The sequence below is a fragment of the Doryrhamphus excisus genome, chromosome 8, assembly GCF_030265055.1.
Source record: "Doryrhamphus excisus isolate RoL2022-K1 chromosome 8, RoL_Dexc_1.0, whole genome shotgun sequence".
In the NCBI taxonomy this organism is placed as follows: domain Eukaryota; kingdom Metazoa; phylum Chordata; class Actinopteri; order Syngnathiformes; family Syngnathidae; genus Doryrhamphus; species Doryrhamphus excisus.
In genome coordinates, this window is record NC_080473.1 from 4,087,335 (window position 1) to 4,109,002 (window position 21,668).

General features: G+C 41.5%; 1 protein-coding gene across 2 annotated transcripts in view; it reads left to right on the forward strand.

The window, feature by feature from the left end:
- ppp1r37 (protein phosphatase 1, regulatory subunit 37) overlaps window positions 1-15,054 on the forward strand; it is a 31,094-nt gene extending 16,040 nt beyond the window's left edge. For both annotated transcript variants that reach the window (XM_058079875.1, XM_058079876.1), the window contains 11 exons: window positions 2,008-2,053; window positions 2,938-3,038; window positions 5,292-5,411; window positions 6,623-6,773; window positions 6,903-7,058; window positions 7,639-7,751; window positions 9,377-9,518; window positions 9,606-9,772; window positions 11,427-12,687; window positions 12,778-12,859; window positions 13,494-15,054. In XM_058079875.1, coding sequence (XP_057935858.1) covers window positions 2,008-2,053; window positions 2,938-3,038; window positions 5,292-5,411; window positions 6,623-6,773; window positions 6,903-7,058; window positions 7,639-7,751; window positions 9,377-9,518; window positions 9,606-9,772; window positions 11,427-12,687; window positions 12,778-12,854 — 2,334 coding nt within the window. In that variant the 3' untranslated portion in view covers window positions 12,855-12,859; window positions 13,494-15,054. The remainder of the gene's footprint in view (window positions 1-2,007; window positions 2,054-2,937; window positions 3,039-5,291; window positions 5,412-6,622; window positions 6,774-6,902; window positions 7,059-7,638; window positions 7,752-9,376; window positions 9,519-9,605; window positions 9,773-11,426; window positions 12,688-12,777; window positions 12,860-13,493) is intronic.
- Window positions 15,055-21,668: the final 6,614 nt, after the last annotated feature.

Sequence of the window (21,668 nt, forward strand, 5' to 3'; positions counted from 1 at the left end):
TCTGTCCTTGTTAGATCCAGTTTGCGCTGCTCTCTGAAGGGAGTAGTTAACAGCATGGTAAGAGATTTTAGTTTTAGTTTAGATTTTTAGATGGCTTTTCTAATCATCTATTAGCCTTATAAAATGATGAACTTGGATTAGCAGCCATACCAGGAGATTGATGCAGAGGACTGACAGTTGTTGATATTAGGCCTCGATGCAAAAATGTACATCCTTCTTTGAAAAGTAATTTTAATTGTTTCGTGAAATGGAAAAAAATGTTTGTGGAATGCATGAAAATTAGTTTTGCAAGTGATCCCAAACTTTTGAGCGGTAGTGGGTATATATGTATATTTGTTTGATTCATTGTGACGGGCACACACTGCTGTTGACCCAGGCAGAGCGGAGGAAGTACTGCCTGAACCCGCACTTTTCTAGTTTATTATTTGTGAATTTTGGCGGGTCACGGGTCAAGGTTGAGAACCACTGGTATATTCCCTTGAGAAAATACACTGGAATAAAAATGCTTGCTGAAATGTCAGAGGTGCACTCACTTTTGTCAGATGCTGTAAGATTACAGTGTGTTTTAATGAGTTTTCTTTGAGTTTCTGCTGATAATGTAGTACAGATGGTAACATGAGGGTCTAGACTCTAGAGACCGGACAAAGGAATCCCCACACGCCTGGTCAGCTGAGAGTTAACATCACAGCTACTTGAGGAAAAACACATCACACCGCTAAGCTGATGCTCGGGGCTTCTTTTTATGGTCTGGGTACATTTCCACTGGCCTGGTATGACTGTGCATGCATCACGGAGGAATCCCACCTGCCCCTTCTTTCTTTTCCCCTGCTCATATACACAATCATTTCTGCAGTGTTAACTCTGTTTTATTTTATTCTATGTTTCTCATATTTGTTATTAGTCATATTTTTGAGCTCTGGCCTTACTCCCAGCAGCTTTTTGTTTATGCTGAGTCATCACTTTGGTGGTATAAACGAAGACATTCAGACCAAATGGTTGGCCCGTCAGAAGGTGTATGGAAGAGAAGTTCAGTCATCATTCCGACTGACCCCCTTTGCCATCTTTCACTTTAAGTGTGCTCTTTATTAAGACAGACTGTGTCATGCATGTGGTGGCTTGCCAGGGGCCCAGTTGGTCGTGTTTGAGCATTTATAAGAAAGACTTTTTAGCAGCTTCATGTTGAATGCTACTGCTATTGCAACTCCAACCATAGACCTCTGTTGTGCTCGTATTTAACCTTTTTTTGCTGTAGGAAATTAGAGAAATAGAAATAATCAACTCCAGGGTGAAACTGTGGCCATAAGTCTTTATTAAATATACAAGTGTACATAAACTTTGGGTATTCTTGCATTATGTAATTCCATTTGCATTTCCATATTTATTGCCCCTTCTGCTCATTATCCTGTGGCGTTGAGCACTCGGTGTGTGTATGCCATAACCTCATCCGAGCTAATCAGGACCTGTTGAGTCATGAAGGTGAGGGGGCAGGCGGGGGGGGGGGGAGTCGGCACGCTCAGCCACGCACTGATAATTACTGGCAGTGTGGCACCAGGGCAGAGGTTATGGAGTTCATGCTGAATGGGATGGAGAGCCAACTATTTGCTGGCACCTAGTTTCGAGGGCAGCACTCTGAATGTTTGCGTGGGCGAGCGTATCACCAGGGCAGGAGGCAGAAATAGCGTTTTTGTTTGAGGTGCGACACTCGCATCAAATCACATCACGGCATTCACTCTGCCTTTTTACTAGCGGAACTAAGATGGGAGTGACATACAACGTTTATAAAGACACACATACTGTATACACAACACAAAAACAGGAAGACGCCAGATTTATCGAGCAAATGGTGTTTTCTTTGCAGCAGACGTTTATCTCGGGTTACATAAGAGGAAGTTTTTTTTTCAATTTGGTTTTGGTCAATGTGAAGTTTCAAAATGTGCAAAGCCACTTTAGATTTCATAAGAAAAGTGCTTTGTGTCTCACTTACATTGCTGCTTTTTGTTATTTTAGGAACTTAAAGACCTCACACAGCGAAATGAATGCTTGGATCTGAAAGGTAAGCAGCAAAAACTATGCAAGTTGTCACAAATTCAGCTTATTAGTGTATTTTCTGGATTGGAAGTCGCGTCAGTAAAACAAATGCTTTATGAAATGGAAAAATTGATCTTAAATGGTGATCTTAACAACATTAAATTTTAGTATCATCCCAGGGTCAGCCAGCTGTATTTTAACACCAAAACATTCATCATTTTTGTATTCCCAAATGACTTCAAACAGACTGAAAATCATACCTGTGTATTTAGTTACTCAGCGGCAGACACAACCGCTGCAATCCCCAAGCTAGACATAATTCATGTCCTAATTAAACAACATACAACATTTCTCCAAGTATCGAATAATTATAGTTGCACATTACTTACAGACACACAGTCTCCAAGGCATAAGTGTATTGGAAAGTGTTCTGTAACCAAAAGTATGCTCTGTATCATTTAATTTGTGTGCCCTAACTGCGTCACTCACTCAACATAATGAATTATTGCGGCCACTCGGTGTCGCCATACAATACAGCTAAGTGCTTAAGTGATTTTGCTTACTTTAATCTTCAATGAAACTGTTGTGAGCTACTCTTGGTGTGACTATTATAATTGTCCAAACTAATGTACCTTTATCTCACCCAAAATCAGCCGGAATAGGCTCCAGCATACGAGCGCGACCCCGGTGAGGTCAAGGGGCATAGAAGATGAATGGCTGGAAATGTACCTTTTTGTTGTATCAGGCTTTAAAATGAGCAACTGAAGAAACAAGGCTGGTGTAATCATGTTTCTATGGCTGTGTACTTTGCACCCGACCGACCATAAGTCCGAAAAAAAAAGGGGGCATGTGCGAATGATTGTCTAGTCTCCAGAGTATTGCACTGACCAGGTTTGCTTGTGCATACAGGTGAAAAGTTGGACTACAAGGCTTGCGAGTCTCTGGAAGAAGTTTTGAAGAGAGTCCAATTTAAAGTGATCGACCTCGAGCAGACCAACCTGGATGAAGATGTAAGGGATTCCCAAACTTTACCAACTCAGGGCCCACTTGAAAATCAAAAACATGTCTGCGGCCCACCTTTGTCCTATAAACAGCACATAGGCGAAATGCTGCGTTCTCGGAGCACCTAACTTAATATTATATATATATATATGGAATGGCCTTTATTGTCATTATACAAGATGTACAACGAGATTGGAGAGCTTCTCCTTTCAGTGCAGTCGGCAAGTTTAAAAAGAAAAAGAAAAAGTATATAAAAGTAGAGTAAAAAAGACAATTTAACAAGATATATACAAGATATATACAAGATATCCAAAATATACACATAGTATTGCACAGGAGCATATGCTGGAGCAGATATATTAATTTTAGTGCAGTGATAAATGGGTCATAGTGCAATATATATATGTATGTATATATAATAACTATATATACTATAACTAAAATAATAATAATTATTATTATTATCTCATACTTTTCATAGCTGCATTCAAGACTGGCATGATGACCAGAGAGCTATGTTCCAATCATAAACTCTATAAAGTTCCTCAAATATTGTGACAGGTCAATAACACTCAATAGGTAATTACTTAGGCCTATAAATATATATTTTAAATCGTGCAATATTTTACAATAAAAATACTTTTTAAAATAATATTTGCAAAATTTTATCATATTTTTAATGACCTCTCATGGCCCACCCACAGTACCACCACGGCCCACCTTGCGGCCGTGGCCCACACTTTGGGAATCACTGATGTAAGACAAGAACAGCTCTATTCCTTTACACTTACGTCTTCTATTCCGGGTCTTTGTGGAGTGGTTGTCATGAGATTTGTGTAAATAACAGAGATGGCTCACTAGTGTGGGACGTATCCTGTCACATGACTACAGACTGTACACTGTGAAGTTCGAGGTTTGCCTCAGACAAAGTGAGCTTAGTCTGGCAGGAAAAGGTCACTTTAATTACAGCAGCTAGTTTAGTGCTGCTGTTCTCGCAACATTCATCCTGGACAAAAAAAAAACAACACACAAATAAACAAGTCGTAGCCTTTTTCCGATGGAGGCGACCAAATACATATGCAAATAAGGTCGAGGAGTGCGTCACCAAAAAGCCTCATCTCGCTATCTTCCTGAGGTGAATGCGACTGGAATGAGAAGCTGACAAGTGTTGAGGATTGAAAGGCAAAGCGCGGAAGGCAAGATGGCAAGTGAATATATTGGAGAGGATAAGTTCATCTTTTCAGATGGCAGATGGTGTGATGAGAAAGAGACCCACTTGCTGTTGATGTCTCAGCGATGGGGAGGGAAAAAATGCTTGAAAAGCGGACACAGGGTGCACTTCTTTTGGATTGAATGAGCCGCCCTGAAGATAAACACACATGTATATTCAGTCTTCAGATGTAAATCATCTATGTATCTATGTAAACACACACACACATTGACCCTGAGCAGCAGCTTTTCAGATTTTCTTGGTGGTACACATCATTTGCCATGGTGGAAAATAAAATTGCACATTTCTCCATTAGCAAGACAGAATATACTGTATATATAGGGTTGGAGACAGTGTTGGGCATGTTATTTTAAAAAAAGTAATTACCGTATTTTCCGGACTATAAGTCACACTTTTTTTCATTGGTTGCCTGTTCCTGCGACTTATACTCCAAAGCGACTTATAAATGAAAAAACTGACACCTTTTCTGTTCATGTTTACTTTTTGTGTAGCTGAATAACTATTGTGTTAGCATATCTTACATCTATTCAACCTGTTCTCTATTCTTTTATTGTTAGAACTTGCCTTCCAAGAGGACGTAATGTCTGTTTTGGTCAAGTAGTTTGTAAAATAAATTGTTTGTAAAACATGCGACTTGTACTCCAGTGCGACTTATGTTTTTTCTTCCTAATTATGCATTTTTGGCCTTGTGCGACTTAAAATTTGGTTTTGATGGTACATGTTGCTTTAATGCATACATATTGTTCACTTTCCGTGTTTCTATTTCCATGGCAACCATTAAGGCAACAAGCCTGAATTACTTGTGCAGTCTGTTGGTTGGTCCCATAAAGTGGACCCCATTTTCTAAAGTCCCCATTGCTTCCAGATGTAACAATGAATATACCAAATAAAATTTATAATTAAACTTTTAATTAAACTTAAAAATTACTCTTACCTTTTTTTAGATTCCAAAATTCTTACTTTAGAGAAGCGAACGAGCATCTTGTCCCATATTGACTGATTGTTTTTCCTCCCTTTTGCTGCTTCTCAGGGTGCATCGGCTCTGTTTGACATGATCGAGTATTACGAGTCCGCCACGCATCTCAACATCTCGTTCAACAAACACATCGGCACGAGAGGATGGCAGGCCGCCGCTCACATGATGAGAAAGGTGAGAAACAACTTTGAGTGGAAAAGCTGCATTCACATGTGTGGTTCGATGGTTTGCTTCAGAACACATTTTTTTCAAAAAGTTACTTGCTGCGCACTTTGTTTTGGTCGGCAACACAGTTGTCCATGGCGTGTTCCCATTTAAGGCCAAGCGAGCTGAACCATACTTGCAAGTGGGCCTGTAGCTGTGTTTAAGTGTTTAACTGCGTTGCAAAAACAGATTTCATATTGGCTCTTTTTTTGTTTGTGATAAAATAATACTAAATGATAGCGCTGTGGTGTGTGCGTGTGTGTGTATGTTAAGGGTGTGGAAAGTAATCGATACATTGATGCGAATGCATTGGCTCATTCACTGGATATGGATGCAATTGATGGGAGAAATCTAGATTCATTTTATTAATTCGTTTTATGTTCAACTTCACACCATATGCTGTTCCCCAGGTGCAATGAATGCACCATCATTAGTTCGCCTTTTGTATTGAATACGGACGGAAGCCGTGAGGCACATACAACTGCTAGTAAAACAGCATGGACGTTCGCATGCAAGCAGCAGCAAGGAAGTTTCTATATTTAACACCCCCCCCCCCCCCCCCCCCCCCCCAACGTTTAAATGGTATGTTTGGAAACACTATGGATTCGCAAAGAACGGCGGAAAACATGTAGACCCCACAGGGGACAGCACAACATGGTCTACCGCCACCTCCCTGTCTAGTTCCTCGTCGGATACTGGGAAAAACCAAGCAAATCAGGGTAGTGGATCTTCAGCTGCTTTCCAAATTGTCCAGGAGCTATTTGTCCGTTGCTGCAACAAGAGCCCAAACCCTTACCCCCCCCCCCAAAGCTGGCAGTGCATCGAGATGTGTATCGGTGTATCGAATCGCTCTAGTGTATGTGTGTGTGATGGCAGAAATCATGTGATTATTATGTTGTAATGAAGATATAATTGTAATGCACTGTTGTGCTTCACTTTAAAAGTCTTCACTCTCATTGTTGTGCATGTGTACATAATGAAGCGTATTGTTAGTATAGATGATGTCCTTTCATGATTATGAAATGCATAGATGATGGGGGGACAAAAGTGCATCTTCACGGACATGCTTGGGTTCGTTTCACTGGCTGATAGCAACAGCGATGTTTACAGGGCTGTAATCTAATGCATTTTGTGTGTGTGTGTGTGTGTGTGTGTGTGTGTGTGATTGCTTTCCACCACAGACGAGCTCTCTGCAGTATCTGGATGCGAGAAACACTCCCCTGCTGGACCATTCGGCTCCCTTTGTGGCTCGAGCGCTCAGGATCAGCGGCAGCCTGGCTGTCCTCCACCTGGAGAACGCCGGCCTGTCCGGGCGACCGCTCATGTTGCTGGGTAAGAGGGGCTCGGAGTGGGGCCCCCCCCATATACATATACGTATAAAACCAGAATTTATAAATCATTAATTCAAACTGTGATGTATGATATGTAGTCACGTTGATTGAAGTATTCTATTCTGCCCAGCAACGGCCTTGAAGATGAACATGAATCTGCGGGAGTTGTATCTGGCGGACAACAAGCTCAACGGCCTGCAGGACTCAGCCCAGCTTGGCAACCTGCTCAAGTTCAACTACAACATTCAAATTCTAGACCTGCGCAACAACCACATCCTGGACTCAGGTAGCTACAGCAATACTTCCCTGGAATATCGATAAGTGTTTACTGGTCATCATAATCACCAGGAGATCTGCTCAAATCATCTTAATCCCAATCTCTTTGTGTAGAAAGATGATTAATTTTCAGCTTTGTTTTATGGCAGAATGTTGTCTAAAGATTGATTTAATTTTTTATTACATGTTGGCAAAAACACTCCAAAATCTGCTTTGATGCTGGTGAATACTAAACACACTCATGAGCATCCAAGTCTTTCCCGCCCACATTTATTTTTTAATCTCCACTTGTGTAACAAATGCACACTCACACACACACACACACATGCACATCTCTCCCCTTCAAGCTGTGTTGAAACTGCAGTTCTTTTGGATGAATATGAAAACTGATGACATAATGTTTATCACTGTGGTCTGCAGGATGCTGCTCGGGTTATTTGTCTCTTCCTCAACCTCTTCCTCATTGTTATTACCCCCATTTGTCTCATGATTGGTAACCAGGTCCCAACTATTTTGGTGTGTTCAAGAGGACATACAGTAGATGAACTGACTGAGTGTGTGTGTGTGTGTGTGCGTGGTTGTCATCACAGGTTTGGCTTACGTGTGTGAAGGGCTAAAAGAGCAGAGGAAAGGCCTCGTCACTTTGGTGCTATGGAACAACCAACTCACACACAATGGCATGGGCTATCTTGCTGCTGCACTCGTACGTATGCACACGCACACACACACACACACACACACACACACACACACACACACGCAGCTGTGTGAATGCTGGTGATTTTAACACTTTTTCTGGCGATAATCCGACAATGAAGCTTCTCTTAAAAACTACATTCAGTGGACTAGTTTGTTTTGGTGAGTCAGCACATCATCTTCACATTCATGTGTGCCAATAATGGCACGCATTGTTATACAGTAGATTTACTGGCCAAAAACACACCTTTTAAAAGCCCATTTGTGATACCTAAACATTAGGTTCTAAATAGGTGGCCCACGTACCACATCTGGCCTGCCAACACTTTTCTTTTGTCCTGATAAACATCACCCAAATAAGTGTGGCTGGTGGCTTGTTATTGGCCAGCGACACATTCTAAAAATTTAACAACAAAACTAAAAAAAAAGGAAAAAGTCAGCAGTAATTTTGTTAGAATAAAGTGGAAAATATTAACAGAAAAAAATATTTAAAATTATTAATATTAATTAAAAAGTGATATCATTTTAACAGTTTAAAGTTATAAGTTTTAAAACAGTTTTAAGTCATCTTATAAGAAACAGTAAATGACGTCATTGTTGCAGAAAAAGTTATAATTTATACGATAAAGTCAAAATATGACAAAGTAATTTGGAGAAGAACATAAAAAAGATCTCCAACCACTTGTGCCCGATGGTGGCGTCTTGAGGAATTGTCAACAAATGTGGCTTTCCCGTACGAGCCATTGCCAGCAACGTAAACAGGTGAGCAGAGCTTGGGGGAGGGCAGAGATCTTATCTGGCTTACGGCCACGCCCATATAAGGAAGTCCACTCCTGTGTGACATCACAAAGGGGCAGTTTACCACGCCTTTTGAAAACAAGCGTTTTGAGCCATCCCAAACTTCTTCCAAGGCTCACATCCAAATGCGCAAACTTCATTTTCTGAAAGTTTGGTATCATCTAACACGAGAATACACATTCACATATACATACACACATATATGTATATATATATATGTATGTATATATATATATATATGTATGTGTGTGTATATATATATGTATATGTGTGTGTGTGTGTGTGTGTGTGTGTGTGTGTATTCTCGTGTTAGAAGAAAAAAATGTAAGTTTTAATATAAGAAACAAAAAATTAAGTTGTCATTTTTGGAAAAATTAAGTTGTGGAATAAGTTAAAATATTATGGGGATTCAGCGCAGTCTGGCCACCTCCTATTTAAGTAGGTAAGTAAAAATAAAAAATTAAAATTTAATGCAGAGAAAAACAATCCACAAATTTGCGAGTTGCAAATGCTGCAAATTGGCACAGGAATGGTTCTACCTTTCAAGGTTGAATGTTAGCTTGTCAGAGCATCATAAACTGTGTTCTGCTTGTTTCATCCATTATCCATCATCCTAATTGAACCACATGTTTGAATAAAAAGGAATGCACATGTATTTCTTGGAGCGTATCCCTGAGGAATACTCGGGACAAAAAAAGGCTGCCAACAAAGAGTTGCTGTTTAAGCTTGAGTTGATTCTAAATGAATCACATTCTTGTGCCCCCATACTCACGTTGCTAAAACAAATCCCTGCGTGAATTCTCAAGTCGTGTGAAACCCCCTCTTGTGTCTCAGCCTTGCACCCAGAGTCTGGAGACGCTGAACCTGGGCCATAACTCAGTGGGTAACGAGGGCGTCCACAAGCTGAAAGACGGATTGATTGCCAACCGCTCTGTACTGAGACTGGGCCTCGCATCAACCAAGCTGTCCTGTGAAGGTGACAAATTGTGGCTGTGTTTTTTTGTTAAAAAATATTTTTGCTTTTGTGCTTTTTTTTAATCTTTTGCTTCTTCCTGCCGTGCAGGTGCAGTGGCTGTCGCTGAATTTATAGCGGAGAGCCCGAGGCTGCTGCGCCTGGACCTCAGAGAAAATGAGATCAAGACTGGTGGACTGATGGCGTTGTCGCTCGCCCTTAAAGTCAATACCTCTCTACTGCGTCTTGACCTAGACCGAGAGCCCAAGAAGGAAACAGTGAGCGTGCACCCCTCAGTTAACCTGTTACATTGTGTAATGAAAGAATGCTAATGCAAAGTCATGGCCATGTAGCTTCTTTTTCACACATTATTCTTATTTTCTGTAGTGTATTTCTGCTCTTTTTAAGGACCTATTGAAAAATATGCTAGTCAAAGGGCCAATAACACGGTTTTAAGGACCTACTGGGAAAAGAAAGATCCACGATTTTCTATACAACATAATTGCTCTGCTGTTTTTATGGATCTGCTGCAAAAAATGCGACTCAAAGATATTTTATATGACTGAAGTACTATCCTTTTTATATGACAAGATGGAAGGAGAAAAAAATATTCCATTCCTAACTGACCTACTGTAAAAATGCCAGTCAAAGATCCTTTGTATGACAAGAGCACATTGCCGTTTTTAAGGCCTGTCTGCAAGAATGTCAAAGATACTCTATATGACAGGAGTGCTCTTCTGTTTTAAGGGCCTACTCCATGATCACTAGTCAAAGATGTTTTTTTTGACAGGAGCACTCTGTTGTTTTAAAGCAGGGGTCTCAAACTCAATTTACCTGGGGGCCACTGGAGCTAGGGTCTGGGCGAGGCTGGGCCGAACCAGGTTTTCCAAAAAAAAAACAAAAAAAACATATTTATTAAAAACAGAAAAATATACTAACTTTTTCAGAGCTTTGGTTCCGATTTTCTACAATAAAAGCTCTGATAAAACATTCCACTGTTCTCAAATATCTTAATTTTTATTTTTCTTCACAAAATAAGATGAAAAATAAATAAACAAATCAAGAATAAAGAAAAGCAATCAATCAGTAATAAATAAATTAATATAATAATAATAATAAAATGGCAAATAATAAAAACTTAAGAAACCACATATAGTTGGTGGGTAAACAAATTATTTTTTTCAGATTAAAATTACAAAGCATTATTAGAGCCCTGTAGACATGACAAAACACGACTATAGTCACATTTATACTCTTTTTATTTACAACATATTGCACAACTGCAGGGTCTTGAGACACATGCTAACTCGCAAACTAGAGAGCTAGCGACCTAAACGGTAGCCTTCAAGTTATTTCCTTTAAACTTAAATAGCCAAAAACTGACCACTTCCACACGGATAGGGAGGATAACTATTAACAGTTATTTAACCTTTAACATGAACATTAATCAAACGTAATAATTTTTTCTGGGTACATGATACCATACAGCATCCATATCAAACTTGCGCGGGCCGCACTAACATTAAACTTTCATATCAAGGCGGGGGCCTCAAACTAGTGTCCCGCGGGCCACGTGTTTGAGACCGCTGTTTTAAAGGATCGGCTGAAAAAATGCTAGTCAAAGGTCCTTTATATGACTGGAGCGCTCTGCTGTTTTTCAGGATGCTTTAAGGACCTACTACACTAATGCTAGTCAAAGGTATTTTATATGAAAGGAGTGCTCTCCTGTTTTTAGGATTCCGCTGCATAAACTAGTCACTCACAACTTTTGCACTAAATTCGCGGGCCCGTCTGATGCCAATCGTGTGTCGGATTTGGCCCACAGGGTCAGTGGAATGGTCCTGCTGTAATTGGCGATGGCTCACAGAAGCCACAAAATCTTGAATTTGATCTTGAAGTCCTTGCATGTGAAGACGTGTTTTTGTCTCCCAGGTGAAGAGCTTCATCGAGACCCAGCGTGCGCTGCTTGCTGAGATCCAGAATGGCTGCAAGAGGAACTTCATCCTGGCTAAAGAGAAGGAGGAAACAGAGCAGAAGATGCAGCAGTCGGCATCCATGGCGGAAATTGCCACTGAGGATGGAACAAGAGAAGAGGAGGAGGACAGCGAAGGAGCAGCAGGGGCACAAGAGGACAAAGAGGGCGACACAACGACAGGAAGTGAAGAACAGCCCATCGGCCTGTCGACGGCGGGCTCTGAGACGCAGGTTTCTCAGATGAACCTGGACTCTGACTCAGACACGGAGGATGAGGAGGATGCTCGGGTCATCACCAAGTCCTCCTCTGCATCAAATCAGATCGCCCCTCAAGTCCGAGCGGTGGCTGAGACCACAGCGAGGTCCTCACACGCGCCCCCGCCCGCCTCTGCCGGAGTAAACATCATTTCTGGGATCACCATCACGGACACCCCAGTTCCTCCGGGCACTCCTCCTTCTCCCGGTCGCTGCATATCCATCTCAAGTCCCGGGCGCGGTCACAAGATCTTCATGGTAACTCGGGTGGAGAGCCCGCCTGAGACTATGCAAACAAGCACAGCCGCTGCAGAGGCGCCGCCCGCATCGCAAACGCAGCAGGAGGACGTGAAGCAGAGCCCTCAAGTCCACAGTACGACATCGAACCACACACTGGAGCCGCAAACCACGCAGAATGTCATTGCCAGCACTTTAGAGCCACAACTGACACCAGCCTCGCCTTCAAAAGCTTCATCTGCACAGCATGCGGCCGTTCAGCCGCCCGAGGAAGCGTCACAGAGCACTACGAGCCCCCCACCCAAGCCCCACTGTGAGGAACCTGCTGAGGAGAAGCGAGATGATGATCAGAAAGAAGTTCCTTTAATGGAGGAGAAAGACACAAGCGGAGACACCAAAGACAAAATACACCAATGTGCATCGCAGGACTCGGACTCGCGGAACAATACTCAAGAAGAAAACACCACACTTAACACGTCGACTGTTTCAGAGCAGGACAGCAAGAGTCCACAATCAGACAAGGAACATGGACAGGAAGTAGCACAGCCCACAGCAGCCGTCGGCACCAAGGACTCCGCAGACGAGGGTGAGTCTTTGGCTGACGTTCTGACTGATACAGAGAGCAAAGTCGCCAGTTCACTTCTGCCCAACGGCCTGAAACCAGAGTTCTCCCTTCACCTTCTCAACACGGAGAGCCCCAAGCCTGGCAGCTGCGTGATGGAACACGGTATCTGTAAACTGCATTATGTCAATGGCTACATGCTTGAAGGCTCCTTTGTTTAATGTGTCATCACCCCCACCTTTTTTTTTTTTATAGTAAGCGTCAGCTGCACACAAGACCTGGAAGAGCTGCTGCTGGAAGCCAGTTTGGAGACTGGGAGAGATGCATCATGAATGAGGTCTGCATAGGCAACATGTAGGAGTGTACTTTTTTTTTTTTTTTAACCACAAAGCTCGAATCAAAGGCTTCATGTTCAAACCCTCACCAAGACTCGACTCACTTGACGCTGTCTATTTTTCATCTTTTTCTAGCATATTTGACGCAAATATCGTCCGGCCGATGTATCGGTCAATCCTTAGTACTTACAATATGTGACCTTTGGACTTTTTCTCGTAAATATTTGACTTTATTCTCAATTTTATTCTCCAAATCTCAAATTATTCATAATTTTTCAATGTGGCGTTCAAATACACAATTCTTACATGATAAAAAGCAGTTTTGTAAAAGGAGACACGACAAACTATGCTGTACTTTTGAAACAAGTAGTCTCGGGTTTGCATTAGTTTATGTACAGATCATGTGGATAGGAAGTGGACGTTTTGGGTCAACAAATCCAATGAATGTCCCATACAAAATATTGAATATTTCATTCAACACTATAATCAATAAATAATGCAAAATGTGCCTTGAGATTTAGTCCTGTTACTGGCCTAAAGGACATTTTTTCCATGTTTCTCTTGGTCACATGGTGCTTTGAAGATCACTCTTTCCCTCCAGTTGTTAATTCGGACCCTTCTTCCTGTCTTCTTCAGGTCGTCTGAGGACAGGAGAAGTCAACTCTCACGGTTAATTTTGCCGTATTTCTCCGACTTTACCCACCGACGACGGACAGAAGAGTCCGAGCGATTTCCGTGAGACCCCGAAGGACAAACTCAACGCGACGTCACTACATCAACCACACTGCGACACACCGGACAACACCGCCTGTGTGTCTGTGCGTGAGGGGAACAAGTTACCATGCTGTCATCACTACACGTTCAGTCCATCACAACCGCAAGGAGGGAGATGGGGAGCAAAGAAAAACACTAACCAAAGACCAAACATGAGGGGGGGGGGGATGAGAGACACACACACACACAAATAACAACAATAGCGGACCCAGCCGAGCCCACCTGCCGGCTTGGACATCGTGATCATGTTTTGTCGTCCTGCTCCCCTCGGTACATAAAAACAGCTACTTTTTTGAAGGGACCTCTGCCAAAGTGGAACCCCCCCCACCAAACCCCCAACCCTCCACCTCTGTCTCGTCCGCTCACTTTGGCCCCTCAGGAATCAGCATAACCCAAACCTCCAACCGCCAGCTTTATACGCCCTTGTTGTCTCTTCTGGCTGTGTGGAACAACACCTTCATATCAATACAAATTATTCTTTTTTTTTTCTTTACATTTGGCACATTTGACAAATTGTATTTTCTATTTATTTAACGGATTTGCAAGCTTTTTGATTGATCCCCCCCCCCAGCTCCGTTTTATCTTTTCATTTATTTGATGTATATTTCAATAATAATTTAGGGTTTTTTTTGGTTGTTGTTTTTGGGTGGGGAACTTTGGAACGATTGGCTTCAGTTGCTGCGATTGGGGGGGTGCGCAGTGCACTGCAAATTGTGTTGCTTCACTGCACTGCTACTCCGCCGAGTGGCCACCAGAGGGCGACAGCAGACCGCAGCGCCCCACTGAGTTTAAAACCCTATCAGTCCAATAACCGTAAGTTTGAATACTGCAATTCCATCCAGCAGACCCTTCTACCAGTGCTGTGCTGCCCCTTCACCCAAACACCCCCATACCCCCCCCCCGCCCCCTTACTGTAAATGCTTTAATTTTTAGACATTTTTAATAAATTGTTAACTTAATTGAAATGTGCTGGTAATCACAAAGATATGTATGGCGAAATTTGTTCCATTCCCAATAAATGCATGTAATGACACAATGATGTTCTTTTTCTTTAAAAAAATTTTTAGCACTATAATTGTGAAGTCATGCATCAGGGGTGTCCAAAGTACGGCTCGGAGGCCATTTTAACCCTTTCACGCATGACGGTCACTGCAGTGGACAGCTATTAAAACGTCATTTTCAATTATGAAAATAGGTTTTTATGGCATTGTTGCTTATACGCCTCTAGAGTGGACGCCTGAGAATCCACCCAACACTGCTTTGTGTGGTCAACCATTGTAACTGCAGAATAATTGTGTCAACATTGAAGATGGCTGCCAGGAATTAAAACATGCCTAACACCTGTGGGATTTCTGCTCAATCCTTCTAGAGTAGGAGACTCCTGCAGGTAACTGACTGCATGCAATTACATGCAATTCCTGAACAGTATATCATTCTTGACAATGTTTTATCTGAAGTAGTTTTCTTTTGTATAAATCAACATTTTATGCTATTAGATTGTAAGCTGCATTGTCTATATCAATATGTATGTTTTGTGCATTATTCATTATGAGTAACAGGTACTTTTCCAGCAAATTTGCTCTCTGCTGTGGATCCTGAGGAGTTTCAAGCCATAGATGAGATGATCATGCTCTTCAAAGGCAAATTGTCTATCAAGCAATACATCTCCAAAAAACCAAAACCCTGGGGTGTGAAAATTTGGGCAAGATCAGGGGCTTCAGGATACATGTACCACTTTGAAGTGTACAGGGGTGCAGCCAGCATAGGTGCAGTCAAGGAATTGGAAATGGCTGCAGACGTCATCTTGCGCCTCTGTGATGACATCCAATTAAAGAACCACAAGGTGTTTTTTGATAACTACTTTCGTGGCATTCCATTAATTACTGTCTTTGAAGGAAGAGGGCATCTATGTCACTGGCACATGCCGGGTCAACAGGCTTCAGGGGGCACAAACAAAACTCAGGAGTGCAACAGAACTCAAAGAAGGAGGAAGAGGAGCTATCTCTGTTGTCACCAATGGTGAAGACCTCGCTGTCAAACGTTGGCTTGACACTTAGTCTCTTCCTGTCTTGGCAAGCACCTGACGGATGTTGCACAGAGATGGTCCAAGAAAGATAAGAAGATCATCACCATGGACAGGGCATTTGCAGTGAAGGTCAACAACGATTAGTCCAACGATTACCAAACACTGGTACATCAGAATGTTCTTACACTTCCTTGATGTAACCGTTGTGAATGCCTGGCATCTCCTCAGATTCTCTGGATTGGAGGAGGGAGGTCTTCTGCCTTTCAAGGCATCTGTGGCTCATTCATTGATAAATTCAGGCACTCTCCGCAAAAGGGGGAGACCAAGTGACACTTCCCCACCTCCTCTTCCTGTGAAGCGCAAACCTGCATCCAAGGTACCCTGGGAGGTCAGGCCTGGTCCAGGAAACCTATGGCCCCAGCTGAACAACAAAAAAAAATGCCCAAAGATGCCAAGACCCTGCGTGCACCCGAAAAACAAAGTGCAGCTGCATGTGTTGCAATGTGGCTGTGTGCCCTGGGTGCATGGCAATTTTTCACACAAGACGGTGATCTAGTACTGTATCTCAGTACTGATCGACTACATAAGTACATAAGCATAAGCATGCAGCGTTGTAGCAGGGTTGTACCACCTCATCTGTGGCCTATCCCTAACCTTGTGTGGTTTGTCAGTTGAAGTACTGCAGTTTGATTAGTTTTGTCAATTGAAGCACTGCTGTTTGTCTCGTTTTGTCAAAATCCACAAACGCATGCTGTCCACCTATGTCGACATGTTCATAACTTCTTGAAAATTTGGTGTATAAAAACAGAAACAAATCAGTTCTTATTTTTATGTCTAAAGACGCATAAAAACACTTAGTAACATTTTTTTATCTCAGTTTATCATGGGTCATGCATGAAAGGGTTAAAAATATAATTTAACAAAAAAAATGTTAGAAAATTAAAAAGCAACAGCAAAAATAGAAAAATCAGCAGCCATTTTACAAAACTAATGGCTAAAGATTCATGAAATAAGTTGTAATATAATGAGAAAAATTCAGGAAAAATGTAATATGTGGAAGATAACATTTTAGTAGCATTTGGTAGTAGTTATTTTTTTAATGTATATTTTTAAAATGTATATCATTACATTATATTAAGTATTACAAAATTAGGTTGCGGAAAAAGTTATAATGTACCATTGAGTATTTGGGTCGCTGGAAAAAAAATCGTGCTGTACATTTCTGAGGTTAAGTCATAAAATTGTAACTGTATGATGTCATTCTCATCAATGTAAAACTTTATTCTAATGTGTAACAGGTCATGGAAAGATAGGGACTTGCAGTATGTGTAAATATTACTGTATTTTTTTCTCATAAAATTACAACTTTATTCTGGAAATCTCTGATATTTTTTTGCCAATGTGGCCATAAAATGATAGGACAATAAGGTCAAAATATTATGAAAGAAAGAAGAATTATGAAAAAAAACAATAGTTTTCTTCCAGATTCTGTGTGTTTGCTTTTTTGTACTACTGCAGACTTCATCAATACTCCTCAAGGGTCTAACTGCTTCTAAGACGCCTTTAGAAAACCCGTCTGACTAGTTTCAGTTGCAAAGGTTCTGCCTGCCTTTTGATATATAGACCAATATATAGACCATTCTGCTTAAATATAGACCAATACAGACCAAATGAAAACGCTGTGAACGGGTCCGAATAGCTCACGATGTCCATATCACGTGTAGGCGGTGTTATGATGTGGCGATCAAAATAAAAGTAGCCTTTTAGCTTGCCGGATGTTATGCTTCAGGATTCGAGTGTCAGCAAACCCCACAGGCATTGGACAAGAGTGTCAATGTCCACAGCAGCAATGCGTCACGACTCGCTGGCGTGCAGAGTCAGAGCTGCGAAACGTCAAAGTCTTCATCATCTGCGTTTTGCTTTTGTCATGCAGTTTGATGATTACTTCCTTTACGATGTAAATCCAAATCCTAAACCTAATAACTGGTTGGAAGACAGCAGAATTCACGGTTCCATTTATCACTGCCATTCTTCCAGGTCCTGAAGCAGACCATCACACCACCACCACCATATTTTACTCTTGGTATCATGTTCTTTTGTCAGAAATGCCGCATTACTTTTACGCCAGATAGAATGAGACACAATGAGAATAAATATTTTTTCCATCAATCATCAAAACGAGACGAGCGTTAATGTTATTTATGTTCAACAGTGTCTTTCTTTCATCAACACTGACCTTAACTGAGGCAAGTGAAGTTCGTTAGATGTTGTTGCGGGGTCTTTTGTGACCTCTTGGTGTTATTTTGGTTAGCCGGCCACTCCTGGGAAGGTTCACCACTGTTTGATCTCGTCACCATGGATAATGGCTCTCACTGTGGTTTGCTGGAGTCCCAACACTTTAGAAATGGCTTTTTCCAGAATGATGGATGTCATTTAATCTCAATTATGTTTGGTCAGTAACTTTTTCCACACAAGGCCAATGTAGGTTTAGATTTTTTTTCTCCCTTTATTATAAAAAGTTTCATTTAAAAACTGAATTTGTGTTCAGTTGTGTTGTTATTGTCTAATATTGAAATTTATTTGATAATCTGAATATTTTTGTGACATACATGCAAAATATAACACTTTTTCACGCATTGTATTTGCCTGATAAAGCCAACACAGTGCAATGTGTAGCGTATACTCTATGCATTTTGTATGCTTTACATTCATTACACAGATTTATTTTGCTTGTGACCCCAGTTTCACACAATATGCTTGTTTCATCGACTTGCACTAAGGGGCCCACCCGTCCCGTGGACCCCCCGGGGGAGGGGGCGTGATGCTCAAAAGTGTCCTCACTCCCTCGGTGGGCTTAACTGTGCCTCAGGAATGTGTTGGCAGGCTGGCAGAACAGTAGGGATTTGTCCACAAGTGTCAGACATGATCGGCCCTGTTGATTCGGGACCCACTGGACTGCACACAAGACCAGGAAGGGGCTGGGAGAGAAGTCCTCTTAAGGTTCCATATACATTCCACAGTATATGCTCACATAGTACTATGCTATCACGGCATGTTGTCCTGTTCTGATAAAACTGCTTATCAGAAGTTCATCCTGTCAGTTACAGTTGAACAAAAGTCACCTATTGAGTGCGGTGATGCAATCCCGACAACACAGCTGGGATTAAATTAGCGTCACTTGGCCGAATAAGTGTGTAGTGAAGACCGGGTGGCCTGTCAATCACTGGTATATTCCCCTACATATTGCTTAAAGGTACAAAATGACTGAAGCAGTCATTTTTACAGGCCAAAATATGGAACTAATATGTTACTTTCTCAGGATGTCGCTATTGAGGATAAGAGGCAAAGCATCACTAAATGAGTAACTGAATGAAACCAATTTAATAAATTCCTATGCATTAGAATGCTCCCAGAGTCAAGTAATATAGTAAGTATAATAAAGTAATATACTGTAGACCAGACTACGGCCCGGGGGCAACATCTGGCCCGCCTGTTCTTTCCAAAGTATTTCATTCAAACTTAACATACAAGCTGGCATCATGGCTTGAGCCAACCTTTTGATGGTTTAAGTAGCTTTTTGGTTATTTGATGTGGTCTGTTGTTTACAAAATGTTTCTGAAAAAAAGAGACAAAAGCACATAATAATTTCAATAATGATAATAATTATTTTTATTTTTATATATATTCCGGGTACTCCAGTTTCCTCCCACATTCCAAAAACATGCTAGGTTAATTGGCGACTCCAAATTGTCCATAGGTATGAATGTGAGTGTGAATGGTTGTTTGTCTATATGTGCCCTGTGATTGGCTGGCGACCAGTCCAGGGTGTACCCCGCCTCTCGCCTGAAGACAGCTGGGATAGGCTCCAGCACCCCCTGCGACCCTTGTGAGGAAAAAGCGGTAGAAATGAATATATATATATTATAATAATGATATAATAATTATTGTAATTATAATAATCATAATAATAAATTTGTAATTAGTAATTATTATTATCATTATCATTATTATATAATTTAAAAAATAATAATAATACTTATTATTATTATTAATAGTAGTAGTAATAGTATTAATTATTCTTATTATTAATTTATTATTATTAACACACTTCACATCCAATATATGACCTCAAACTGCACGATTGCATGACACTTTTACCGATACGATAATTCCAGGTTACGTTTAAATAAATAGTCTGCCCCCCCCCCCCCCCCCCCCCGTCAATTTTGTTAAATCAATGCGGCCCGTGGGTCAAAAAGTTTGCCCACCCCTGCTGTAGACGTTAGACTGAATTTGTCTAAATAGACAGCTGCATAAGAGGAGGGGCATAGGGTACAGTCAGTAAGGGTGGGGGTTATAGGACAAGGGTCCCTCCCAGACTGGCTCACATGATAGAGATTACAGCATAGGGGGAGTGTCCATGGCGTTGACATGCAGAACACAGTGAGGAACATTTGGGGGTATTTGTGCATATCATCTCTCCCCTCTTTGACCGCCAGCTCCTCTCCTTCTTCTCAGGTAATTATCACCCAAACTTGGCTCACTCCAAGCATGCATGTGTTTTTTTTAGTATGTTGACTCAGCTTGTACAGTATTTGCGTCAGAACGCCCTTGTTGTAATCTCTTGAATGAGACAATAAAAGCTGTTAAATATACACAAGACAGGATGGGCGCAGACTATAAATAGAGAGGCAGACTTAGTGATGATTGGCTAAAGGTAGAGTGCAATTTTATTTTATGGCCAGCCAATCTGCTACTCACAAAAGTTTGGGACGACTTGGAAATGTTTTTGTCCAGCCTGACATATGGCTTTTTCTTGGCAGTCCTGCTATGAAGTCCAGCATCCTGAAGTCGCCGCTTCACTGTTGATACTGACACTGGTGTTTGATGGCTACTATTTAGTGCAGCTGTGAGGCATCTTTGTCTTAAACTACACACTCTCTTGCACAGTTGTGCAGCGTTTTTCTGTCCTTGTTAGACCCAGTTTGTGCTGCTCTCTGAAGGGAGTAGTTAACAGCATGGTAAGAGATTTTAGTTTTAGTTTAGATTTTTAGATGGCTTTTCTAATCATCTATTAGCCTTATAAAATGATGAACTTGGATTAGCAGCCATACCAGGAGATTGATGCAGAGGACTGACAGTTGTTGATAGTAGGCCTCTATGCAAAAATGGAGATCCTTCTTTGAAAATCATCTGATTCATTTTAATCGTTTGTGAAATGGATGACAATTTTTTATCCATTTTTAAACTAAAATCTCTTACCATGCTGGGTCTAACTGGGTCTAAACTGGGTCTAACAGGGACAGAAAAACGCTGCACAACTGTGCAAGAGAGTGTGCAGTCTCAGACTGGACAAAAACATTTCCAAGTCATCCCAAACTTTGGAGCAGTAGTGTATGGTCTTCTGCTGGCCCTCTGCTCAGTGTGCGTATGGAACAAAGACACTCAAGATTGTGAAGAGGAAACAGAAACCGTCTGACCACACAGGCACGACAAAGTCCACCAGTTGCGTTCTTATCATACACCTAAATGCAATCACCTGTTTTGGTTGTGTAAGCTTGATCACATCACTTTGTGACTACCACTTCCCTGTCCTTTAGAGCTGCAATGTGAGCTTTGTAACTTAGGGGGCACCCCATGGAAATGAAAAGGGAGGGTCGGAGATTGTATGCTGAGTATGCAGATCTCTGTGTGGAGTTTGCATGTTCTCCCCGTGCATGCGTGGGTTTTCTCCGGGTACTCCGGTTTCCTCCCACATTCCAAAAACATGCTAGGTTAATTGGTGACTCCAAATTGTCCATAGGTATGAATGTGAGTGTGAATGGTTGTTTGTCTATATGTGCCCTGTGATTGGCTGGCCACCAGTCCAGGGTGTACCCCGCCTCTCGCCCGAAGACAGCTGGGATAGGCTCCAGCACCCCCTGAGACCCTCGTGAGGATAAGCGGTAGAAAATGAATGAATGAGTGTTGCCAAACATGCCATGTGCTCCTCCTCACCACATTCTTGTTTT